General features: G+C 33.4%; 3 protein-coding genes across 5 annotated transcripts in view; all 3 read right to left on the reverse strand.

Annotated features, from left to right (window-relative positions):
- Positions 1-890: 890 nt before the first annotated feature.
- On the reverse strand, positions 891-10,707 carry LOC18095141 (L-type lectin-domain containing receptor kinase IX.1). The gene is given in 3 exon segments (XM_006369630.3): positions 891-1,001; positions 1,003-1,817; positions 9,528-10,707. Coding segments are annotated over 3 exon segments (2,106 nt in total).
- On the reverse strand, positions 2,322-7,738 carry LOC7487829 (methylmalonate-semialdehyde dehydrogenase [acylating], mitochondrial). Of its 3 annotated transcripts, none has more exons than XR_002982257.2 (10): positions 7,575-7,738; positions 7,375-7,478; positions 7,159-7,230; positions 6,903-7,064; positions 6,726-6,804; positions 6,465-6,619; positions 6,142-6,205; positions 5,384-5,537; positions 4,923-4,961; positions 2,322-3,308 (listed from the first exon to the last, which is right to left on the reverse strand). XR_002982257.2 is itself a non-coding variant. In XM_024602716.2 (10 exons), coding segments are annotated over exons 1-10 (765 nt in total). In that variant the 5' UTR covers positions 7,606-7,738; the 3' UTR covers positions 2,322-3,307. The 3 variants fall into 3 exon arrangements, 1 of the variants encoding a protein (XP_024458484.2); XR_002982256.2 differs by having other exon boundaries at positions 4,923-4,969; XM_024602716.2 differs by having other exon boundaries at positions 5,480-5,537.
- A 2,547-nt stretch (positions 10,708-13,254) lies between the features above and the next one.
- Positions 13,255-26,751, reverse strand: part of LOC7478697 (L-type lectin-domain containing receptor kinase IX.1) — a 69,510-nt gene continuing 56,013 nt past the window's right edge. Inside the window, exon 2 of the mRNA XM_052456251.1 lies at positions 13,255-13,359. Within this exon, the coding sequence (XP_052312211.1) occupies positions 13,355-13,359 (5 nt within the window). The 3' untranslated portion in view covers positions 13,255-13,354. The remainder of the gene's footprint in view (positions 13,360-26,751) is intronic.

A 26,751-nucleotide genomic window follows, 5' to 3' on the forward strand; every position in this document is an offset into this window, starting at 1 on the left:
TTTTTTAATTTAGTTTGTTAATGTTAAATTTTTTTTATTGAGTTATCAGACTTTCATGATACGGATCCCAGGTTTAATGGGTTAACCTGGTTTGATGAGTTAACCCGGAATTGTTTTTCTTTTTAATTAATTTTTTTCGTTTAGTTTAGTTTGTTAATGTTAAATTTCTTTCTATTTAATTATCAGATTTTCATGACACGTATCCCAGACTTGACGAGTTAACTTGGTTTGACGGGTTAACCCAGTTAATTCTGGGTAAACCCGTTAATTTTTTTTTCTATTTAGTTATCAAACTTTAATGACGCGGATCCCAAGTTTGACGGGTTAACCTGGTTTGAAGGGTTAACCCAATTAATTCAGATTTTTTTCTTTTTCTTCATTAGTTTTTTTCTTCCTATTGGTTTTTTTTTCTTTGGTTTTTTTCTTTTTAATTAATATATTTAATTATCACACTTTTATTGCACGACCTTATAGCTAGACTCACATCCAATGCTCTTGGATTCGGTGTTGCAGCCAGACTCACTTAAACTTAAGTTATGTAAGTTTAATATTATTATTGATATTATAAATATTACTCTTGGGTCAAGCGTTGTAGCCAAAGCCAAGATTCTTGGGTATGACTTTGCAGAAAGACCTAACATTTTTAAATCTTAAATTTTTAAATATTTTTTATGTTAAAAAAATTTAACCCGCGGCATCGCGCGGGTCATGTAACTAGTAAATTTTTAAACAGAGTGAACTTAAACTGTTCAATTGGACACGAATTTGTACTCAGTTTCAAAGAAAATCAATTTCAGAAAAGACGTCAAAATTGATCAGTACAAAAAAAAGGGCAAAATTAAATGTTTTTACTGGATAAGAATCTCAAATTAATTACACTGGTCATCAATTTAACCTTCGTGTAGAAGCATGGCAGATGCTGAAGAAGGTGCGGTGAACTGGGAAGAATTAGTGTTGTAACTATAACTTGAAGATTTGTTCATCCCTCCTTCAGAATCTGTTAAGGCCATAGGACATTATTGAAAGTGAAGATGCAGATATTGGCGGGGCGAAATATGATGGCACGGGCATCTTTGATGGGAGAATAGGCAATGGAGCATCAAAATTAAGTACGTGAAGTGCTTGCCGAATTGAGGGTCTAAGATGTTCATCCGGATGAGCACACGAAAGGCCGACAATCATCAAGCGTTCCATCTGCGTCTTGTTAAAATCTCCGCATAGTCTTGGGTCAACTGCTTCAAGTAGCTTTCCTTCACCATAGAGCTCCCAAACCCACTGCACCATGGACACTCGATCTTCATTACTGGCCTTTGGGTTGATAGGTTTTCTTCCACAAGCTATCTCCAATGCAACAATTCCAAAACTGTAAACATCTGACTCTCTGCTAGCCTTGCCTGTCATTGCACACTCTGGAGCCATGTAGCCCATAGTCCCTGCCAAAACTGTTGTTTGAGAACCTTTTCCATGGTCCACAAGCCTAGCCAAACCAAAATCCCCAAGCTTAGCATTGAATTCTGAGTCCAACATAATGTTGCTAGACTTTATATCTCTATGCACCACACATTGTTCCCATTCTTCATGCAAGTACAACAGCCCCGATGCCAAGCCTTGCACGATTTTGTACCTCAACTCCCATGTCAACAAGCTAGTTTCTTTGAAAAGATGGGAGTCTAAGCTGCCATGAGACATGAATTCGTAAACAAGTAAAAGCTCCTTTCTTTCATGACACCAACCAATGAGTTGGACTAAGTTTCTGTGCCTCAATCGGCTAATGATCTTTACCTCTGCTGCATATTCTTTAATCCCTTGTTTAGAACCTCTTGATACTCTCTTCACCGCAACGAATGAATCAATGTCCTTCAAAAAACCTTTATAGACACCACCGAACCCACCCTCACCTAGCTTCTCTTCATCCTTGAAGTTACTTGTAGCTCGAGCCAATTCTTGGTAAGAGAACTTCTTTGGTCCTGTTCCCCTTTCAAATTCTTCATCCATGTACTCTTCAACGACATGACCACCTTCTTCATCTTCTTCGTGCCCACACATAAACTTAATAACAAACCCAACCAAAGCGGCCCCAACAACTATAGCACCACCCCCAACACCCAATCCAACTGCCAGTCCTGTCCTGTTCTTTTTCCGATTCCTACGTGAACCACCATTTGGCGGAGAAGCTGCAGCTGGATCTAATGTATTGGTATCTGGATCTATTGGATTGGTAACATTATCATCAATTTCTAAGCTTGAACTAAAATCCCACGAGTAAAGGGTATGTAGGGCAGATGCACTTCCTGTTGAAGCCGAAAAGCCAAAACTAACTCTTTCTGGTAGGTAATCCCTCAAGCTAACTATTTGACTAAGGAATTGCATTTCTACAGTGTTATTTCTATAACCGGTGAAGGCGACACTCAGATTATGTGTACTTGAATTATAACTAATCCAAGCGTCAGTTTTTATCCCTCCACTAATATTACACAGCCAAGTAATATTATTTACAGATTGCATAGAGTTGATGTCAATACCTACATGCTCGCCTGGTGGATCAAAATAATTTTTATAGATATCGAACTCCACAGCAACAAAATGATTATCCGTTGTGTTTAGTTGCTGATCATTCCTTGTAAGACCTAGACTTCGACCTTGAGAGAGATTAGGCGGAAGCTTTGATCCTTCTGGCGCAAGAAAGAAAGCCAATCCATCTCCGTATGCACGTCGACCTTGCGAATCGATGGAAAAAGAGAAATGGGTGGTGAAGTCTGTAAGATTCCCTGAGGCCTTGTCCCAAAGCTGCATCGGTTTGTAATACGTGGCTCGACCGAAAATTAAACTCATATTAGCATTTCTTAGATTTTTGGTGAGCTGAACAGCTCCTTCTGCGGGATATGCGTCCTGCTCGTATGAAATGTTTCGGTCGCCAACAATGAAGCTGGTGAAGTTGAAAGATAATCCACTCGCAGAAGGGATTATTAGTGTGAAGAAAGTTGAGAAAACAAAAGGAAGAAATGGAACAGGAAGCTTTCCCATGAAGGAAGTTGAAATTGTAGTGCTGCAATGCTTGGGGGTTAGGAAAATTGCACAATTTCTTTGGTTAATAAGGGCGGGTATAAGTGTGTCTGTGGCGTTACTTTGCACGGTAATGAAATGTTTATTTCCAACCACTGCATGGACCTAAAAGACTTGTTCTTGCTGTGGGCTGAAGTGGGAGCCTGTGTTCATTAGCATTAGTTTAAGAGTTGTAGGACTTTCAAGATAGGCTGCCGTTTGAATTACTTGAAACCTTCTTGGCAATTCACTTGTCTCTGCCGCCTCTGCAGTGTGAACCAAGTCATTAATTAATAATTTCTTTGTTTGGTTTGTAAATAAAAAAAATAAAATTTATTCAACGTTGAAAAGAAATATTATTTTTTAAGTGTTTATAATTATATGTTCTTACGTAAATTAAATGAAAAAAATCACATGAACTCTTCAAATCTGCTTCCTAATCCTATTATATAAATATTTATAATATTAAAATAAAATATTTGGCACTTTTGATATTATAATTATATCTATTAAATTAATTCTTTTTTGAACTTATTTATTTTAATTTTCCTAATTAATTTTAATATTTATAATTGTCGGGATAAAATTAAATAAACAATTATTTAATTTAATTTAAGATATAATTATTTTTTAAACAGTCATATAATTTTATTAACAATCATAATATTTTATTATAATGTTTTAAATTTATATGAACATGTTATTACACAGAAAAAAATATATACAAAACAAATATATTTTCTTTTTTTTTTCTTATTCTTTCAAAGATTTAGAAGGTTTAGTTGTATCTTAAAAGTGTTGTATCTGTATGAGACAAATAAATATTTTAAAAACAGTGTTTTCACACCTCACAACCAGCTTTATATTTGTTTCCATTCAAAAAAAAAAAAGAAGGGGTTTACTTTACCTAAAAAAAAAAAAAAAAAAAACCTAAAAGAAGAAGGGGTTTTACTTTACCTCTTTTCACATTACTCTATTCATTTAAATACTGTTTTCTCTCTCTAATTTGTGTTTTTTTTCAATTTTAATTTTATTTTTTAACATTATATTTATAAGAGATTGTGCTTCATAATTTTTTTTAATTCATTTTTTATAAAGTTATCTCAGATCCATGATCCGGACCGCAGGTTTGACTGGTTAACTCTATTGACTTGACTTTTTTTTTTCTTTTTCTAATTAGCGTTTTTTTGTCAATTTTATCATTTAACATTAGGTTAACTAAAAATTAGATTTCACTATTTGTTTCGGTTTAGTTTCGATGATGTTATCTTCATCTTATGACTCGAGTCACAAGGTTGTCGAGTTAATCCTGGTTTACTTGAATTGTTTTTTTGTGTTTTTTTTAATTGATTTTTTTTTTAATTTTTTTTTCAACACTAAGTTAATTGGGAATTAAGTTTCATATTTATCTCAATTTTATTTTTATTATGTTATCCTGGTCTCATAACTCGAATCACTAGTTTAACAGGAGTTGACTCGGGTTATTTGTTTGATATTTTTTTTATTGATTTTTTTTTCAATTTTTTCCTTCAATATTGAGATTATTGAAAATTAAGTTTCATAATTTATTTTGATTCGCTTTCTATAGGGTTGTCTCAATTTTTATTAAAAAAATCACATCTTAAATATTTATTTTGAGTGAAATTGTATTTTTACTTGTCATTTAGATTGTCTTTTTAGATCCGCTAAGATGATCGAGTCATATTAAATCAATTTCTACATAATCTTTTTTAAAAAATGTAATATAAAAAAATATGAGCAATAAACAGAACAATTTTTTTACATTAAAAAAATATCCTACCCGTACAGTGTATGTGTCAAATGATCTAGTGACGCACTGAATTATTGTTCTGGGGAAAAAACTAAACAGATATACTTACTAGAAAGAAAGGAGACCCACGGCAGAAGTAGAGCAGCACCTGCAAAGCTAGGAACGAACATTTTTAGAGAGAACAACAAAATAGAGAAGCACTTGAAGACACAAAATAACACAGTATAAGTGTAGCAAAAGGTTAGTAAAGTGTTGTCCTGCTCGCTACAAACAGGAAATCAGAAATGATTAATACAGAATAGCTAATATCCATTGTTAGGAGGAGGTTGCCAGTTCTCTCTAAAACTACTCCTAGGCAATGAAGAAAATGTCATAATATGGGTACATGTAATGCAGCTACTCAAACCAATTCGTGTATTTTATCAGGCATTCTCCAACGATTACTGTTATCAATTAGCCTAACCCAGTTTTTATCCAACAATATTATTGCTTCTTTTAAGGTTTGTTTTCGATTATTCAACATCATCCAAGTTCTTACAGAACAATGATGGGCTGCATTTCATTATGTACCAGCCTATTACGAATGTTGAGATTTTTGTTTCGAACTGATGGTAGAATTCAACAGTATCTAAAGTTCATCATCCACGGCATTATCACCGAGATAACCTTTCAATCTCCCCTCTATCTCTCCTTCTCGCTAACTCAGCAAGTATTATAGAAGCACCTGTTACAACACCAAAAACGAAGTTACTGTTACAAATAAAAGTAAGATGATTGATTATCTTGTGCAGAATATGAATGGAGTTGGAACTGTGATTAGTGAACATTTATGCAGGGACTGCTTTAGTCCCAAACTGTTTTACTGAATTTTCCAGAACTTTCAAAACTATGTTTCTTTGCATTACTAAAAAAATTAAGAGAAAAAAACCTATAATAAGGCAGGACAATTTTGAAATAATTAAACAATTTCCATTAACTGTTCAAAGTTGACAGCTAGCTTCAACAGGAAAAAGAGGAAGGCAAACACCACTTATGACAAGAGCACATAATCTGACATACTAAATTCAAGCTTTCCAAACACTTAATTATTGGCTTAAAGGGGTCACCTGATGGGAAGTCCTACAATTCTGAGCTAAAGGTTCTTCCAATACTCATAGGAGGCTATTTTATTTTCAGGGTAACCAACTTCTAAACAAAGTTTTATCACATATATATGACTAGAGAAGATAGAAAGTATCTTTCTAACCTATGAATTTAACACACGCTGGTACCTTGAAGAGATAATGCTCCAAATATTATGCACAAAATATAGACAAGGTAATCCTTACCAGGATCTTTCTCCGATGGCTTCAATATAAAGGTGTTACCGCATGTTACGGCAACAGGGAACATCTGCAGCCAAAAAGGAGCACACATTTTTATTTTATTTTTCTCTGGAAACTCAAGATTTGCTCACAACCAGAAAAGCTTTAAATGTTTGTACACTTGTGAAACATGATCAACTTCAAGATGAAGCTAGAAGTTGGCCCAGTTAACTGCATCCTTTCATCTTAAGAAAAAGATTTAAGTTACATCTTTGTAATAATGATATAGCAGGCATCCCAATATGCATGGACAGAAAAAATTGCGAAGAAGAATACTGAAGGCTTACCCATAAGGGAATCATTGCTGGAAAGTTGAAAGGGCAAATCCCAGCACATACACCAAGTGGCTCTCTGATGCTAAAGGTATCAATTCCATTTGACACATTAGGGACATACTCACCCATCTGCAAAGTCGCCATTCCACAAGCATGTTCCACCACCTCTATAAGCGAAAAAAAATCAAATTGAGAGAGCATATATGCAATCAACTACAATTTTGAACCAAAAGAGACTTTAGGAAGAGTAAATAAAAAAAGAAGAAGACTAACCTAGCCCACGGAACACATCTCCATGAGCATCCTTCAAGGTCTTCCCCTGTTCAGTAGTTATATTCATCGCAAGCTTATCCTAGAACAAGATCACAGTAATTCTAACCATCAAACGAAACCTATTAAAAAATAATACAGATAAAAAGCAACAATGACGAAAAATTCTAGCATGCTTACAATGTCTCTACGAATAAGCTCTTGGAGCTTGAGCATGACACGCTGACGAGTCGTAATTGGCGTGTTACGCCACGCCGGAAAAGCCTGCTTTGCTGCAGAGACTGCAGCTCTGAACTCTTCGTTCGTAGTCAAAGGAACCGGTGACACGGCTTCTTGTGTTGCCTAACCCCATATACCAATCCATTAAACCCAAAACAACTTTCAATCATCACTAAAAACAAAGAAAAACATAGTAACAATAATAATATATACTCACAGGATTTATCACATCAATGGTTGAAGATGATTGCGAATCAACGAATTTTCCTCCAATAAGATTGGGGACTCTCTGATACAGCACACAAACTTGTAAGAAATTATAAAAGTGAAGAAAAGTTTCTCGAGTTTTTGAAGAACTTCCTGAGAAACCAAACAGACCATAAAGCACCGAACATATGCGTGTGTACGTATAGATTTATAATGGGTATATTACCGGAGGGCTAGGTAGGCTTGAAGAAGGCTCAGCTGCACCAGTAGAGAAACAATAAGAGCTTCTTAAAGCAAAGATCGAAGGCTTCAAGGCCTTTAGATTTCTCGCTGAAACACCAAAAGAAAAGGAATCAAAATAAATCAATTTTGTAACAAATGAAATAAAACAGATGATTGATTATTAGTTACGCGCAAGTTGCTTACCTCGTCGAATCGAGGATCGAAGAAGCAACATCGTTTTTCTTTTTGTTTCTACTTGCTTTGATTCAGTGACTCTTTGACGACACTGTTTTTAGTTTAGGCGAAATGTTTGTTTCTTCAAGAGGATGTTACATAGGCATACCTGCAAAGAAATGAGGGGGGGGGGGGGGGGGGGTCCCGGCCCCTGCAAAGAAATTCCCCTCCCTTGTAAATATTTAATATAAATAATAATAATAAAAATTTAATCCTTTTAATTTATAATTTGGCCCCCTAATTTTTTTGTCTTGCTCCGCGGTATAACCCTCTTTTAAATGCATGCCCACTTGTTATACTGTGAGAGTGATTAGTGTTATGACTACATTTTTCTCCGGCAAATTAAATCATGCTAATCTTAAAAAACAGTCATATCATGACGAATAAAATTTTTAATTATAAAAAATTAAAAAAATAATAAATACTAAATTGGTATAAAAACCAATGAAAAAAATAACAAATGATTAAATTGAAAAATAATTAATAATAAATACTAGTGTTATGACTAGATTTTTCTTCCGCAAGTTAAACCTTGCTAATCTTGAAAAATAGTGAAATCATGACAAACAAAATTTTTTATCATGAAAAATTAAAAATATAATAGTAATTAAAATAATAAATATCAAATTTATTATAAAAACCAATAAAAAATAACAAGGAATTAAATTGAAAAATTAAAAAAATTAAAATTAAAATTAAATAAAAAATAAATGAAATAAAATGTTAAGAAATAAAATTATAAAATGTGGTTGACATGATAATGAGAAGTGTACAAAATATTTTAATAAGTGGAAGGGCTAAGATTTAGCAGTTGAGCCGGGTGGCTAATTTATAAATCTTAAACTGTTCAATTGGACATGAATTTGTACTCAGTTTCAAAGAAAATCAATTTCAGAAAAGACGTGAAAATTGATCAGTACAATAAAAGGGGCAAAATTAAATGTTTTAACTGGATAAGAATCTCAAATTAATTACACTGGTCATCAATTTAGCCTTCGTGTGGAAGCATGGCAGATGCAGAAGATGCTGAAGAAGATGTGGTGAACTGGGAAGAATTAGTGTTGTAACTGTAACTTGAAGATTTGTTCATCCCTCCTTCAGAATCTGCAAGGCCATAGGACATTATTGAAAGTGAAGATGCAGGTATTGGCGGGGCGAAATATGACGGCACGGGCATCTTTGATGGGAGAATAGGCAATGGAGCATCAAAATTAAGTATGTGAAGTGATTGCCGAATTGAGGGTCTAAGATGTTCATCCGGATGAGCACACGAAAGCCCGACGATCATCAAGCGTTCCATCTGCGTCTTATTAAAATCTCCGCATAGTCTTGGGTCAACTGCTTCAAGTAGCTTCCCTTCACCATAGAGCTCCCAAACCCACTGCACCATGGACACTAGATCTTCATTACTGGCCTTTGGGTTGATAGGTTTTCTTCCACAAGCTATCTCCAATGCAACAATTCCAAAACTGTAAACATCTGACTCTCTGCTAGCCTTGCCTGTCATTGCACACTCTGGAGCCATGTAGCCCATAGTCCCTGCCAAAACTGTTGTTTGTGAACCTTTTCCATGGTCTACAAGCCTAGCCAAACCAAAATCCCCAAGCTTAGCATTGAATTCTGAGTCCAACATAATGTTGCTAGACTTTATATCTCTATGCACCACACATTGTTCCCATTCTTCATGCAAGTACAACAGCCCCGATGCTAAGCCTTGCACGATTTTGTACCTCACCTCCCATGCCAACAAGCTATTTTCTTTGAAAAGATGGGAGTCTAAGCTGCCATGAGGCATGAATTCGTAAACAAGTAAAAGCTCCCTTCTTTCATGACACCAACCAATGAGTTGGACTAAGTTTCTGTGCCTCAATCGGCTAATGATCTTTACCTCTGCTGAATATTCTTTAATCCCTTGTTTAGAACCTCTTGATACTCTCTTCACCGCAACGAATGAATCAATCTCCTTCAAAAAACCTTTATAGACACCACCGAACCCACCCTCACCTAGCTTCTCTTCATCCTTGAAGTTACTTGTAGCTCGAGCCAATTCTTGGTAAGAGAACTTCTTTGGTCCTGTTCCCCTTTCAAATTCATCATCCATGTACTCTTCAAGGATATGACCATCTCCTTCATCTTCTTCGTGCCCACGCATAAACTTAATAACAATCCCAACCAAAGCGGCCCCAACAACTATAGCACCACCTCCAACACCCAATCCAACTGCCAGTCCTGTCCTGTTCTTCTTCCGATTCCTAAGAGAACCACCATTTGGCGGAGAAGCTGCAGCTGGATCTATTGGACTGGTAACATTATCATCAATTTCTAAGCTTGAACTAAAATCCCACGAGTAAAGGGTATGTATGGCAAATAAATCTCCTGTTGAAGCCGAAAAGCCAAAACTAACTCTTTCTGGTAGGTAATCCCTCAAACTAACTATTTGACTAAGGAATTGCATTTCTTCAGTGTTATTTCTATAACCAGTGAAGGCGACACTCAGATTATGTGTACTTGAATTATAACTAATCCAAGCGTCAGTTCTTCTCCCTCTCCTAATATCACACAGCCAAGTAATATTATTTTCAGATTTCAGAGAGTTGATGTCAATACCTACATGCTCGCCTGGTGGATCAAAATAATTTTGGAAGATATCGAACTCCACAGCGACAAAGTGATTATCCGTTGTGTTTAGTGCCTGATTGTTCCTTAAAAGACCTAGACTTCCACCCTGGAAGCGAAGAGGCGGAAGCTCTTCAGGCCCAAGAAAGAAAGCCAATCCATCTCCGTATGCAGTTTGACCTTGCGAATCGATGGAAAAAGAGAAATGGGTAGTGAAGTCTGTAAGATTCCCCGAGGCCTCGTCCCAAAGCTGCATCGGTTTGTAATACGTGGCTCGACCGGAACTTGAATTCATATTAGCATTTCTTAGATTTTTGGTGAGCTGAATAGCTCCATCTGCAGGATATGCTTCCTCGTATGAGATGTTTTGATCGGCGCCAACAACAAAGCTGGTGAAGTTGAAAGATAATCCACTCGCAGAAGGGATTATTAGTGTGAAAAGAGTTGAGAAAACAAAAGGAAGAAATGGAACAGGAAGCTTTACCATGATGGAAGTTGAAATTGTAGTGCTGCAACGCTTGGGGGTTAGGAAAATTGCAGAATTTCTTTAGTTAATAAGGGCAGGTATAAGCGTGTCTGTGGCGTTAATTTGCATGGTAATGAAATGTTTATTTCCAACCACTGCGTGGACCTTTCTGTGGCCTCAAGTGGACTTTCAAGACAGGCTGCCGTCTGAACAAATCAAGGAAAGAAACCTACTTGACAATTGAGACCCGTTTCATTGATTTTTTAAAAATTATTTTTTAAATTTATTTATTATTAAAAAAATTAGTTAATAAAAAATAATTTTTATTTAAAGAAAAATTTAATTTGATTTTTAGAAAAGTATTTTTTATATATTTTGATCGAAAAACACTTTTTACAAGTTGTAAAAATTTAAAAATATTATGTTATTTGTTAATTATATCAAATTTAGCTCTCAAACTTTTCATTGTTATATATTTTGTTTTGATTTTTTTTTCAATTCCATCATTTAGAATTTGATTTAATTTGATTTTTATATCAATTTTGGTCCTTATTTTTATGATTATTATTTGGTTTTCTCTTTTTATTTTCTTAATTAAAATTTTTTATCTATCAGATTTAGTCCTTATTTTTTTTATTTGAAATAATTTATGAAATTGTAAAGATTTTTTAATTTCATCATCTTTTAATTTATTTTATCTGTTAGATTTGATCTCTGTTATTTTGATTATTATTTATTTTATTTGAGATAATTTATAAAATTAATTTATTTTTAATTTTATTGTCATTCAACTTTTTAATTTATAAAATTTGTTCTCATTATTTTAATGAACTTGAAAAAGAAATATTAACAATTTATTTTCCAGCTTATTTTCCATGATATAGTCAAACACTGAAAAGTACTTTCCAACTTATTTTCCATGATATTATCAAGCATCAGAAAATAATTTATTTTTTAGAAATTTATTTTTCAAGAAAACCACTTTTCAAAAAGAAATTACTTTCCAACAGACAAACAGAGCCTAACCTATTAAATTCTTACTCTCAGCCTCTTTCGCAGTGTAAACCATGTCATTAATTAATAATTTCTTTGTTTAGTTTGTAAATCAATAAAAAAAAATTCCACAATGAAAAAAATATATTATTTTTTAAATGTTTATAAATATATATTTTTATTGTATAGTAAATTAAGTGAAAATCATGATGGACTTGTCTGCTTTTTAATAATATTATATGAACATTTTTAATATCAAAATAAGGTGTTTGACACTTTTAATATTATAATTATATATGTTAGATTAATTCGTTTTTGAATTTATTTCTTTTAATTTTTGTAATTAATTTTAATATTTATGATTGTTGGGATAAAACTGAATAAGCAGTTATTCAGTTTAATTCAAGATTTTTAACAATCATATAGTTTTATTGATGGTCATAATGTTTTATTATAATGTTTCAAATCTATATGAACTTGTTACTATACAAAGCAAAATGTATACAAAACAAACATATTTTTTTCTTTGTCTTTTCATCTTACTTTTTTAGAGATTTAGAAGGTTTGGTTCTATCTTGAAGGTGTTATATTTATGTGGGACAAATAAACATATTAAAGACAGTGTTTTTCACGCCTTTAAATCAGCTTTATATTTGTTTTCATATCCAAACAGTTTACTAATTCCTTTTTAAACTTATTTCTTTTAATTTTTGTAATTAATTTTAATATTTGTAATTGTTGGGATAAAACTGAATAAGCAGTTATTCAGTTTAATTCAAGATTTTTAACAATCATATAGTTTTATTGATGGTCATAATGTTTTATTGTAATATTTCAAATCTATATGAACCTGTTACTATACATAGCAAAATGTATACAAAACAAACATATTTTTTCCTTTGTCTTTTCATCTTACTTTTTTAGAGGTCTAGAAGGTTTGGTTCTATCTTGAAGGTGTTATATCTATGTGGGACAAATAAATATATTAAAGACAGTGTTTTTCACGTCTTTAAACCAGCTTTATATTTGTTTTCGTATCCAAATAGTTTACTAACATTAACAAAATTAACATTATTAACAAAAAAATAAAAAATAAAAGAGGAGGGGGTTTTACTTTTATCTCTCCACACATTACTCAACTCATTGCCATAATGTTTTTTTCTCTAATTTGTATTTTTTATTTTAATTTCAATTCTATTCTTCAACATTATATTTATTGGGGATTGTGCTTCATAAGTTTTTTTCAATTCACTTTTTATAAGGTTATCCTAGACCCATGACCCGGACCGGAGGTTTGATGGATTAACTCTATTGACTTGACTTTTTTTCTTCTTTTTCTAATTGATTTTTTTTTTGTCAATTTTATAAGTTAACATTAGATCGATTAAAAATTAGATTTTATGATTTGTTTTGGTTTGTTTTTGATGAGATTATCTCCATCTCATGACTCTAATCACATGTTTGTTGAGTTAATCGTTTACTTGAGTTTTGTTTTTTAATTTTTAATTTTTTTTAAAAAAACTGGATTGATTAAGAATTCTACATGAATTTGTACTCAGTTTCAAAGAAAATCAATTTTCAGAAAAGACGTCAAAATTGATCAGTACAATAAAAGGGGCAAAATTAAATGTTTTAACTGGATAAGAATCTCAAATTAATTACACTGGTCATCAATTTAGCCTTCGTGTGGAAGCATGGCAGATGCAGAAGATGCTGAAGAAGATGTGGTGAACTGGGAAGAATTAGTGTTGTAACTGTAACTTGAAGATTTGTTCATCCCTCCTTCAGAATCTGCAAGGCCATAGGACATTATTGAAAGTGAAGATGCAGGTATTGGCGGGGCGAAATATGACGGCACGGGCATCTTTGATGGGAGAATAGGCAATGGAGCATCAAAATTAAGAACGTGAAGTGCTTGCCGAATTGAGGGTCTACGATGTTCTGGATGAGCACACGAAAGGCCGACAATCATCAAGCGTTCCATCTGCGTCTTGTTAAAATCTCCGCATAGTCTTGGGTACTCAACTGCTTCAAGTAGCTTTCCTTCACCATAGAGCCCCCAAACCCACTGCACCATGGACACTCGATCTTCACTACTGGCCTTTGGGTTGAACTAAAATCCCACGAGTAAACGGTATGTAGGGCACTTAAAGCTCCAGTTGAAGCCGAAAAACCAAAAATAACTGTTTCTGGTACGTAATCCCTTAAACGAACTATTTGACTAAGGAATTGCATTTCTACAGTGTTATTTCTATAACCAGTGAAGGCGACACTCAGATTATGTGTACTTGAATTATAACTAATCGAAGCGTTATTTCTTCTCCCTCCACTAATATCACATAGCCAAGTAATATAATTTACAGATTGCATAGTGTTGATGTCAATACCTACTTGCTCGCCTGGTGGATAAAAATTATTTTTGAAGATATCGAACTCCACAGCAACAAATTGATTAGCCGTTGTGTTTCGTGGCTGATCACTCCTTGGAAGACCTAGACCTGCACCCTGAGAGAGATTAGGCGGAAGCATTGATCCTTCTGGCGCAAGAAAGAAAGCCTATCCATCTCCGTATGTAGTTCGACCTTGCGAATCGATGGAAAAAGAGAAATGGGTAGTGAAGTCTGTAAGATTCCCCGAGGCCTCGTCCCAAAGCTGCATCGGTTTGTAATACGCTCGACCGGAACTTGAAGTCATTTTAGCATTTCTTAGATTTTTGGTGAGCTGAACAGCTCCATCTGCGGGATATGCGTCCTGCTCGTATGAAATGCTTTGATCGCTAGCATTGAAGCTGGTGACGTTGAAAGATAATCCATGGCAGAAGGGATTGTTAGTGTGAAGAAAGTTGAGAAAACAAAAGGAAGAAATGGAACAGGAAGCTTTCCCATAAAGTTGAAATTGTAGTGCTGCAGACAATGTTTGGGGGTTCGGAAAATTGCAGAATTTCTTTCGTTAATAAGGGCAGGTATAAGCGTGTCTGTGACGTTTATTTGCATGCTAATGAAATGTTTATTTCCAAGCACTGCGTGGACCTAATGACTTGTCAATTCTGTAGCCAAGTGAAAAGCTTTTGAGTGTGATTCATTGTTGTTTTTCAAATTATTTTTTTATTTAAAAAAATATTTTTTTTATTTTTTAAAAATTATTTTTTACATTACCATATTAAAATAATAAAAAAATAAAAAAAATATATTAATTTAAAATAAAAAAATTAAATATTTTTAAAAATATTTTTAAAACATCAAAACAAAAGTCTTATAATTAGCATTATTTAATGGTTGTAGGACGTTCAAGATACGCTGCCGTCTCAACATGTCATATAAAGAAACTTCTTGACAATTGACTTGTTCAATTCCTAGACTCAGCCTTCTCTGTACCGTGAACCAAGTCATTAATTAATAATTTGTTTGTGTAGATCGTAAACAAATAAAAAACTATTATCTATCCCATGTTAGAAATAAAAAAAAAATTATGTGTTTATAAATGTATGTTTTTTTTAATAAAGTAAATTAAATAAAAATTATGATGGAAGAGCTTTACTATTAGGTTTTCTGATATTATAAATATTTATAATATTAAAATATAGCACTTGACATTTTTGATATTATAATTATATCTGTTAGATTATTTTTTTAATTATTTTATTTTATTTTAATTTTTATAATTAATTTTGATATTTATAACTATTGGAATAAAATTAAATAAATAGTTATTCAATTTAATTTAAAATATAATTATTTCTTCAACAGTCATATAATTTTATTAACAGTTATAATGTTTTAAATCTATATAAATTTATTACTATACAGAAAAAAATATATACAAAACAAACATATTTTTTTATTTGTCTTTTTTTATTTATTTTTTCAAATGTTTAGATAGCTTGGTTATATCCTGGAGGTGCTGTATTTAAGTGAAACAAATATAAACCTTAAAAACAATGTTTTTCATACCTCTAAACCACCTTAACAATAATATTTTTAATGCATCTAAACAAACTCTATATTTGTTTTTCATATTTAAACAATTTACTAACATTAACACAATTAACATTATTAAAAAAAAAACTAAAGGATGGGAGGGTTTTATTTTACCTCTTCTCACATTACTCTATTCATTGCAATAGTGTTTTTTGTTTTCTAATTTGTTTTTTTTTTTTTCAATTTTAATTCTATTCTTCAACATTATATTTAATGGAGATTATGCTTCATAATTTCTATAATTTATTTTTTAGAAGGTTATTTTAGACCCATGACCCGAATAACAAGTTTGATAGGTTAACTCAATTTACTTGATTTTTTTATTTTTCTAATTGACTTATTTTTTTGTCGATTTTATCATTTAACATTGGGTTAATTGAGAATTAGACTTCATAATTTGTTTTAGTTATCTTTCTATAAGGTTATCTTAATCTCATAACTCGAGTCATGGGTTTGATGAGTTAATCTTGGTTGGGTTGTTTTTTATGTTCTTTTTTAATTAATTTTTTTTAATTTTATCTTTCAACACCGAGTTAATTGAGAATTAAATTTCATAAATTATCTCAATTTTATTTTTATTGTGTTATCCCAGTTTCATAAATCGAATCACAAGTTTAACAGGTTAACTTGGATATACTCAAGTTATTTTTTAGGCTTTTTTTTATTTTATCCTTAAACATTGAGTTTCATAATTTGTTTTGATTTTTTTATAAGGTTATTATGATCTCATAACTTGATATTTAGATTAATTAGTTAACTCGTATTGACTTGAATTGATCCAATATATTGATGTCTCAATATTTATTAAAAAATCTAATTTAAAATATTTATTTTAAATCAAATTATATTTTTATTTATCATATAAATTACTTTTAAACTCACCACGGTAATTACTCATGTTATATTAATTCTCATATAATTTAAATTTTTTTTACATTAAAAATATTCAACATCATCCAAGTTCTTACTTCCTACATAGAGCAATGATGGGCTATATTTCATCCCAACCTATCACGGATGTTGAGATTTTTGTTTTGAACTGGTGGTAGAATTCAACAGCATCTAAAGTTCATCATCCACGGCATTCTCACCGAGATAACCTTTCAATTTCCCCTCTATTTCTCCTTCTCGCTTACGTTCAATTTCGAGTTTTTCCATGATATATCCTTGTTTAAAAACAACTAAAACAAAACCAGGAATCACTCAAGCTCCTTTTATATTTTTATTTATTTATTAATATAGTGTAATTATTATTTAACAGAAAAATTCGTTAAATAATAAGTAGTCCAAATTCTTTTTATTACTCAACTGAAAACCACAAACAAAGAAGGTTTCAATCATATGATTTATCATTGATGACTTATTTTAAGTTATTAACATTATCATATTAATTATTTTATTTGAATAACGTAAATACTTGTAAATGTTGTCAAGTATTCATAGTACTAACTTATATCAATAATAAATTGAGATCCTTTCATAGCTTAGGTGTCAGTTATCCATACAGCAGGCTATAAAAGAATCAAGTATTTGTTGTGTCAAGAGTTATACACCATGGATCTAGACTCACCACTTAACAAGTAGGGTATTAGGATTGATTAAGATAACAATTATAACATATGTTAATAGCAAAACTTCTTGAATTTAAATATTATAGTCCATGTTGAGTTTATACTATACTTATTTTTATACTATTAATGTAACTTTTTCACCTTGAAAAAAATATACTTAACATGATTAAGAAGAAAAAATAAATAAATAAGATAAGAACATAGCTATGATATAAATCAACTAAGTATAATAAAGGACATGATAAACATAAACAAGAAATTAATGAGATTATAACATGAAATAAAACTTGAACATTACAAAAATACAAAAAAAGAAAGCAAGAGCATGTTCTTGATTTAAAAACCAAGATGTATAAATGTATGGCAAATGCCTCTTTTTACAGGTCAAAATTTAGAACTATTGATTTGGTGACTAATTATTGCTTTGGTGGCTGGACAAAACATCATTGATAACATCAAAATTTTAAAAAATAGTCTTCATAAAAGTTGTGGGTATTTGTCTCAGCTTTCCAAGGTCTTCATAAAATGTTTTAGGTCTATGTCTTAGCTTTACATAAAGATAAACCACACCTAAATCCAAGGTCTACAACTTCAGTTATGATCCAAAAACCGAATAGTGATCTAGTTAGAATTAAACCAACCCAACTAGAATTTCTTCTCTAAGCTTAACCCTCCTTTTGTTTCCTTAATTTCAATAGTTAACACGTTGATCAATATTTTGAATTGTGAGATATACTTATTTTGTAAACCTGCATTTAAAATGAACATTTACCATAAATTAAAGATATTTTATATTATCGGACTTGTTATTATAAAATATGCTTAAATTAGAAAATTTATGATACTTTAAATGCAATATGAAGATATAAAACCTTAATAAAAATATATTTTGAAGGTTTTTTTTACTTACTTTACTAATACAAAATCTCAAATTAGCGAATTACTAGATTGACCAATTAGATTTTTGACGGAATCTTATACAATTATCGAACCCATTGACCAATTAGATTTGACCAAGCAGAATTATCGATCCCAACTGTTCAAAGTCATCCTGTCGAAGCCATTTACTAATTATGGAATTGGGTTCAAGGGAAAGTTTTATGTTTTGAGTCCACGAGGAACTCTAACAATTATTAAACCCATTGATTCTCATCTTAGAATCACAGCTTCGGGTGAGAAAAGAACCGTTCTTTATGCTCATCATTACATTTTAGGGAATGTTTGCTGGATTCAGACGGAGAGATTTTGCTAAGTTTTCTTATTTCTAGAAAATACAGTTCTAAAATCTTTGATGGTGTAGAGGTTTACCAAATGATCTGTTAAGCCACTCTGTCAGAGTATTTGTCTAACAATTGTGGTATCAGAACCCTTCTGGTTTGTGAGTGACCATGACCTCTTCTTCCCTATCTTCACCTCCTCCCTCTTCTCTTCTGACTTCTTCTTCCTCCTTCCATCTTCCCCTTCCCCTTCCATTCGCCAGTCTACGTCTACTAAACTTGACTATCTCTATGAGGTTAGCCTTTTAGATGATACATAAAAAATCTTTGAAACAGATCTTCCTCTTGTCAATCCTTATCATGCTTTTGCCAAAAAGTCTTATGCTGTTATCCGCAGTATTAAAACTCTCATCAAACAACCTTCTCGTGTGGCAAAATAATATATTTAAGCTTCCTCTTTTGACTAACATAAAATTCCTGCTACTTCTCGAGAATAATTTGTTACTCTTGAAATTCCATATGAATTCCCAGGACAATGGATTTCTCAAGGATATACACATATTCATTTTGGTGCTATTCTCGTAAAGGTTTACTTGTTGCAACAGAGTATCAACATGCATGCATTGGATCTCTTGAAACCACGCTCAATTGTGGCACGGTAGTTGTTACTTTCTATCCCAACTTCAATATGGTTTTGGATGATCCTCAACTTCATCACTTTTTGAAAGTCCAACTATAGATCACTAATGCTGATCAAGTTTTAGACACCTATCAAGCCACTCTTCATTATCAAATGGCCTATCGGGTCCAAAATCATTCCTTTGATTTAGTACTCCCTGTTACTAATGATGCTTTGCTTATTACTGTTGATACCAATCAAAGAGCCATATGTACTCATGTCCTGCAACAAATCCCGAAAGAGGACTTACAAAAGTTACTCCCCTCTTCTTGGATTACCAATTATGAAAAGTTGCATCAAAGCTCCATCCCTATACAATCCACAGAACCGGAGTTCACTAAAAAAGCTGATGATACTGTTGAAATCATCTTCAAGAAGGGAGAATCTTCCACTTCTCCACCAAGAATCTTTTCCTCCACTATATCGATGGTGCAACCAGCTCAAGATCCTCTCCCAGTACCTGTAGAGTCCTTCTCTAAGGACGGTCTCCCCGTCTATTCTTTTGCTCAGGACAACCATGTTTTTTGGGACACTTGTAATTGTGACAGTTGTTGTAATCCAGACATGGACGCTGACTCCCCCAAGCAAAAAAGAAAATCTTTTGGTAAGAAGCTGAAAGCTAGATACAATCAAGGAGACAGAACAATTGACACTTTGGGACAACCCTCTGGAAAATTTGACTATCTTGTCAAATATACTCTTTCCTCCTGGGCATCTCCAAAACAAGTCCCCACAGTCTCCATGTATTAACCTACATGATATTATGATGATGATTTTCTTGCTTTACAAGAACAAGTCAAAGATAGGGTTCATACTCTTCCACAAGTTCACAACCCTCAAGGCGTAAATGTTGATGGCCGCCCTAAACAAGTCACCCAAGCCGAAGCAGTTCTCAATTGGCAAAGTTAAAATGACATCGCTTAAAATTATGTTCTTCATAGAATTGAATCTAAGGTTGACTTGGTTCAGACTAATCTGAAAAAGATGGCAGTCTCTGTTGATTCTCGAATTCTTCATCTCGAACAACTGTGTCCTGAAATTCAACAAAAGATCTCTACCATCCATGAGTATTTACTCATTCGAGCTTCTAGTGGAAGACATGTAGACCTTCAGAAGGAACACGAGATTCAATCTCTCAAAATACAACTCAAGTCTCTTTAGGCTGAATTAGCCAAATCCAAATCTAAGCTTTTACCATTTCCTGAACCTCCACAGACTAGGATGACCTCCTATTATCCAGACCCTTATTGGGCTAAACATTCCCCTTCCTATAACCCACAACCTCCACCTACCACACCTCAACTATTTGGAAACCCAGACACCGAAAAACTTTTCAAACCTCTCTCCAAAAAAGATAAAGGGAAAATCCTAGTACCAACCACTTTAAAAAAACCCAGATCACTAGCCTTTATCATCTCCTCATCTTCTAATTCTTTTAAATCTAAAAAGCATGAACCTGGTGACACCTTCCAAGACTCCAGGACCCTTATCAACTTATGATTCAGTCAAACCAACCTTCCAACCCTATCCAGTCTTTTTTTACTACCTATTCCCAACAGATTATTCCTTAAATCCTTACCTATGAACCTCTTGCCAATACATCTGAAGAAGAGACTCCTGATGACGAAACTCTTGTAACTTCTAAAGAATCTTTTACTGAAGACGATTCTTCTGACACTTGTTCTATGCCGCCATTACTGATGGTTAATCCTCCTCTAGCACAGACATCAGATCCTCAAACATCACGGACTCGACAAGAGCCTACTCTAACCTCTACCACAAGAGTTAGTGTGGATGAACCAATTAGCAATGATGATGAAGTAAATCTCAATCCTTGCCATTATCAACCCCATATCTATTCTCCAAGTATCGGTGGTTGTTTTACTCTGGATGATATCCCACGAGTAAAATAACGAGACAGAATCCTTGAATTTCATTCATGGCTAACTAGCTATATGCTCAAGGACGGCGTAACCCTCAGGGATGCATTATAACAATTCTCTGCAAAGTTCTTTGGCACCTTATGGGATTGGCTCCATGCCTTAGGTGATTACAGGAAAATGTAATTTGTGAACAGTGCGTCTCTTTCTGAAGCTCTGGGCTGGCTCCATTATGAATTCCTTGAGGAAGCTTTAAATGATAAGGAAATAGCACGGTATGAGTACTTCAAAATGAAGTGTTGTTCCTATTTGAGATCTGATCTTGAAAGATATTTTAAAGACATATGCCGATGATACCATATTCTCTCTGGTCCTGATGATCCAAACCTCAAGCATGCCTTTTTGGCATCCATACCAAGAGATCTGGCTGATGAAACTTTCAGATTATTCAAAACCAGAAAAGAAGTTATTGACAACCAATCTCTCGGCACCATATTTCATCAGGTGTTGGAAGCACTCAACAAAATATATGATCAACATAAATATTTTACCAAGATATTACAGCCTGATAAAACTATGCTCCGAGCTTGCAAACGACCAGATTTGTTGATTAAATGCTCAGATAATGCTGATTGCAATTGTTCCATGAAAAAGAAGAAGCATTTCAAGAAAATTCACCGATCTTCTTTTAATGGTCGCCAAAAAAATGGAAGTTCTTAAGACGCCGCCACACTAGACGCCCCAAGCACTTCACTCCTAGCTCCAATAGATGCTTCATCTATAAGCGCAAAGGTCACTTTGAAAAAAACCTGTCCACAAAAAAAGGCCCAATCATTAAAGTTAATTGATTTTCTGGCCCAAAATTCAAAGTTCAATCCTGCTAATGAAGAAGTTGAATCCTTATTCTCACTTACGAATGAGATCACTCCTGATACCATAGCTGTTGTAGCAGATGAAAGTTCTTATGATGAGATCTATGAACTCTACCAAGCCCAACCTACCATTTTCCCTTCACATCCAATATCTTTAGCCCTTGTTACCATTCTTTCATCCACATATGCTAAGCCCATCAAAGCCATAGCCTTATTTGACACAGGAGCCCACAGAACCATTCTTAACCCTAAAGTTCTTCCACCTCATTATTGGGTCACCCATAAAGAATACTTTCGGGCCGCCGATAATCAAGTCTTCTGCACCCAATTCAAAACTAAAAAGCCTATTACCATACAAATCCTGCCCTAGTGTTCAGTCAAAACCCATGTCCTTGGTTCTCTTTTACCTGGAAAAGATTTAGTTATTGGGTTTGATGTTTACTTCAAATCCAAGTTCAGAATCCTTCTTCGTGGTATTCAGTATAAAGCCCATTTTCTTTCATATACAATTATCCCTTCACTCTATGAAATCCAACCCTCTCTCACAGAAAACATTGCCCTCATCAAAGCCTAAATAATCCAACACTCATGTTCAAACTCTCATCAAGAATTTCTTGCTAAATGTTCTCATCTATTATGGCAAAATCCACAGTTTTTTATTAAGCTTCATTTCAAGCTTAATAAAGACATCAATCCCACGAAAGCCAGTCATTCAGGAATGAATCCTGAGCACAAGATGCTAGCTCAAGAGGAATGTGTCCAGTTACAGGCCCAAGGTTTAATTGAACCTACAGACTCACAATGGTTTTGTGAAGCCTTTTATGTTAATAAAAGGTATGAACAAAAACGAGGCAAGCTCAGGCTGGTAATTAATTATCAGCCCTTGAATCATTTCCTACAAGATGATAAGTTCCCCTTGCCAAATATAATGACATTATTCTCATGCCTTCACAATGCCAAAATTTTCTCCAAGTTTGATCTCAAGGCCGGATTTTTCCAACTTGGCATTCATCCTGAAGACCGATACAAAACAGGTTTCTGCATACCAGACCATCATTATCAATGGTGAGTCATGCCTTTTGGTCTCAAAGTGGCACCCTCATTATTTTAAAAGGCCATAATTAAAGTATTTGAACCCATGCTTCGATCAACTTTAATCTACATTGATGATGTGTTACTTTTCTCCAAAGATGAGGAGTCACATGCTACTTTGTTAAAACAATTTGCAGAGATTGTTCACCACCATGGTATCATGCTTTCCGAAAGTAAGATGCTCATCTGTCAAAAGGAAATCAAATTTCTTGGCATGATCTTTGCAGATGGTGCTTATACACCTAGCACCCATATAACTGAAGAACTCAAAAAGTTTCCAGATGGCCCCTCACGAGAAAGCAAGTCCAATAGTTTTTGAGCATTGTCCAATATCTCAGAAATTTTATCCCTAGTGTTGCACAGATGACAAGGCCACTTCAGCTCATGCTCAAGAAAGATGTGGACCCTTAGACAGAAAAGCAAACACAAGCTGTCAGACAATTAAAGACAGCCACACAAATTTTGCATGCTTTAGTCATTCCATCAACAGGACAACACATACTCCAAACTGATGCTAGTGATAAGTATTGGAGTGTTGTACTCCTCGAAGACAAAGATGGCCACCGACACATATGTGGCTACAATAGTGGGTCCTTCAAGGAGTCAGAAAGCCACTACAACTCCACTTTCAAAGAAATCTTAGCCGTAAAGTATGGCATCTAAAAATTTAAGTTTCACCTGACAGCTTATCACTTTACAGTGGTCATGAACTATTACTCTTTTCTAAAAATGCTATAGTTAAAGCGCAAGATGCTTCCTCATCCACAACTTCTGAGATTAGCAGAGTGGTTTTTCAAGTACACCTTTACCGTCGAACATATAAAAGAAACCAAGAACTTGATCCCATACATGCTCACCAGACCACCCAAATCACAAACACTACTTCTTCCCCTGATTCTTATGTCCTTTTCTTCCAATCCATCTCCTCCTGAACAAGACTTCCCTGCAAATGATTTACCTTCTCTTGCTTAAGAAATGGTTCTTAACCACACTATTGACCTGCAGGCCAGAGATAAACTATTTAGCCTCCAAGACTACCTTCTTCTCAACTATGATATGTCTTCCCTTTATTTCGAAAGCTTAGGCATCCATCCTAAATATCCTTTCATTCATCTCTACACCTTCAAACCTTTTGATTGTTCCCCAAAGAGCTCTACTTTTTCTTATGGTATTTCTGTTACCTTTACCATATTGCTATCGAGTTTCCCACTGATTTCTTTCTTTCCAGTTTCTCAAGACTTCTTGGCCGGCAGACTCTTGGTACTATATTCTAAAGTTCCTTACTTGGTTCCACAACCCCACACAATGGATCTCTCTTCTCCAACAGGAAAAATCCAAATGGCCGTATCCACAAACTTGCTGGATTGAAGTACATTGCAGTACACTTTGTAATAAGTCTGTTAAGCAAGCCTTTTCCCATTAATTCTCTATTTTCATATTCCACAGGCCCTTCAAAGTTTCAGCAGACAATCTGGTTATGAGTTTTTCACAGGCTACAGTATACAAAACTCATCCATACTCCCTGTATGAAAACCCCTTAGATAACCTCCCGGACATCAGGACCTTGCAAAAAACAGTGTGCCTTAAGAACAATATTATTCCTGATGAAATATGGCCTAAAGAAATAGATCCTGATGAAGAAATTGACTGTGATATGTATGACCCTCAATATTCTACTCATCTCTATGACTTGCAGATGCAGTACAAAAACAAAAAACTCAAGTAGATAATTTTGGGCATACCACAGCTTCTGGAACCACATGAGATGGAAATGATTGCAGATGATGACTATGTGTTGGCTCTACAAGTCCAAACTATTCATGATCAGGATAACCTATCATATCAGAATCTCTCTCCAGATCATGAACCTATTATTGGTTGATATTAATATTGTACTAGCTTGTCGTTTGTATCATAAGGGTGTATTATTAAGTGTGCTTCAGTGCTTTCTGATGTAATGAGTGATGTAAGCAAAAGCCTTAAAATAGTATAAATAGAGGCTGTGTGTAATGTTGTAAGGCAGAACCTTGGGAGGGTAGACCTCGAAGGAGAAGCCTCTTAAATAAAGAACTTGTTTTTCTAATTCTCTGTTTTTTAAGCCCTTTTTTCCTCTTTACATTAAAAAACTAGAAGTTTTTGTTATCATCCAATATGACATGACTCCAGTGAGTAGCTGTTGAGTGCCCATAAGGATGACCGTGTTAAGCCACTCTGTCAGAGTATTTGTCTAACAATTGTGACTAAATTGGATTAAAATGAAGAATCTTGGTGACAGAACATTGTTTATGGGCACTAATTACAGCATGTCTGTATCGGCAAGCAAAATTGGATTCAGCACAGTTGATTTTGGTTTGTGGATACATCATGTGGAACGACTAACGAGGTATAATTTGTCCTTCCCAATAGTCTCAGGCCTGTGCTGATTTATTTATTTATTATTATTATTATTATTTATTTTATATATCGATACTGGCATGTCATGCATGAATTTCCTGTCTTTAATTTCTTTATAAGATCAAATTTATGAAACATCACTTTGCAATTCAATATTCCAATTGCTAGTAATTGGTTTTTTGAAATCTTATTAAAATAATAGGGTGAAAACAAGTTACTCTCATGAAAATATTATATTATAATAGATAGGGATTTTCGGGACAATGTATATTAACCTAACAATTCACTAATAACTATGCTATTTTGAAATTTTCTCAATTACAATTTTTTCTACAATTAGATTTGGTTGTTAACTAGAATGTCAGGTTAATTTTTTTTCTAATATATATATATATATATATATATATATATATATATATAAAATTATCCAGGCAATGCCATTATTTTTAAAGAAGATATGAAAAAATTAAGACCTAAGTAATTGACTTGATTAGATTCAAAAAACTCGGTTAATTTAATAATATGATTAAAAAAAACATCATCAATAAATAAAATTAACAAAAAAAATTAACGATAATTAAATATAAAAAATGAACTGTCAATATCAAATTCAAGAGGAGTAGAAAGAAAACCTTATTGAAGACTCACCATCACTCTGTCATAGACACCGCCACATCACTAGAAAAAGTTCATCGAGACAGTTCTAACACTACTGCAAAATGTTGCATGACAACGCCGAAAGAGGTTGTACGTATCGTCAAAGCAAAGAACATCTCATGCTTATATTGAATCAATTAATTTAATTTAATTCAAAAACAATATTTCTTTTTAAAAAGCTAAATTTAATATAATTTAACGAGATGACTCTGGTTATTTTAAAAATTAGTGAAAAATCCTATAGAAAACAAATAAAAAATAATAATGGAGCCCAATCTCCAATTAAATAAATGTTAAGGGATGAAACTGAAAAAACACAAGCTTAAAAAAAAAAAAAAACCAAGTAGACCCTAGTGAATCTCCTAAACCTAGGTTAATCTCCAAACTCGAAACCCATGAAACCCTAGACCGCGCTCAATAAAGAAGGCTCAATTTTCAACCAATAATATTGAAGGATGAAACCAGAGAAAAAATATCAAATTTTTTGAAGTACAAAAATAACAATAAAAAAATAAGGGTCAAAACCTAATAGGAAAAAAACTGAAGGTGGATGAAATCATAAAAAAAAATCAAATTTAATATTTTTCTCAAATAAAACAAATAGCAATCAAACGAATAAAGATTAATTCTGACAGATAAAAAAAAAGATAAAATTGAAAAAAAAATTAATTTTATAAATTATTTCAAATAAAACAAATAGTAATAAAAAAAACAACGACCAAATGTGAAGAAA

The sequence above is a fragment of the Populus trichocarpa genome, chromosome 1, assembly GCF_000002775.5.
Source record: "Populus trichocarpa isolate Nisqually-1 chromosome 1, P.trichocarpa_v4.1, whole genome shotgun sequence".
Classification (NCBI taxonomy): domain Eukaryota; kingdom Viridiplantae; phylum Streptophyta; class Magnoliopsida; order Malpighiales; family Salicaceae; genus Populus; species Populus trichocarpa.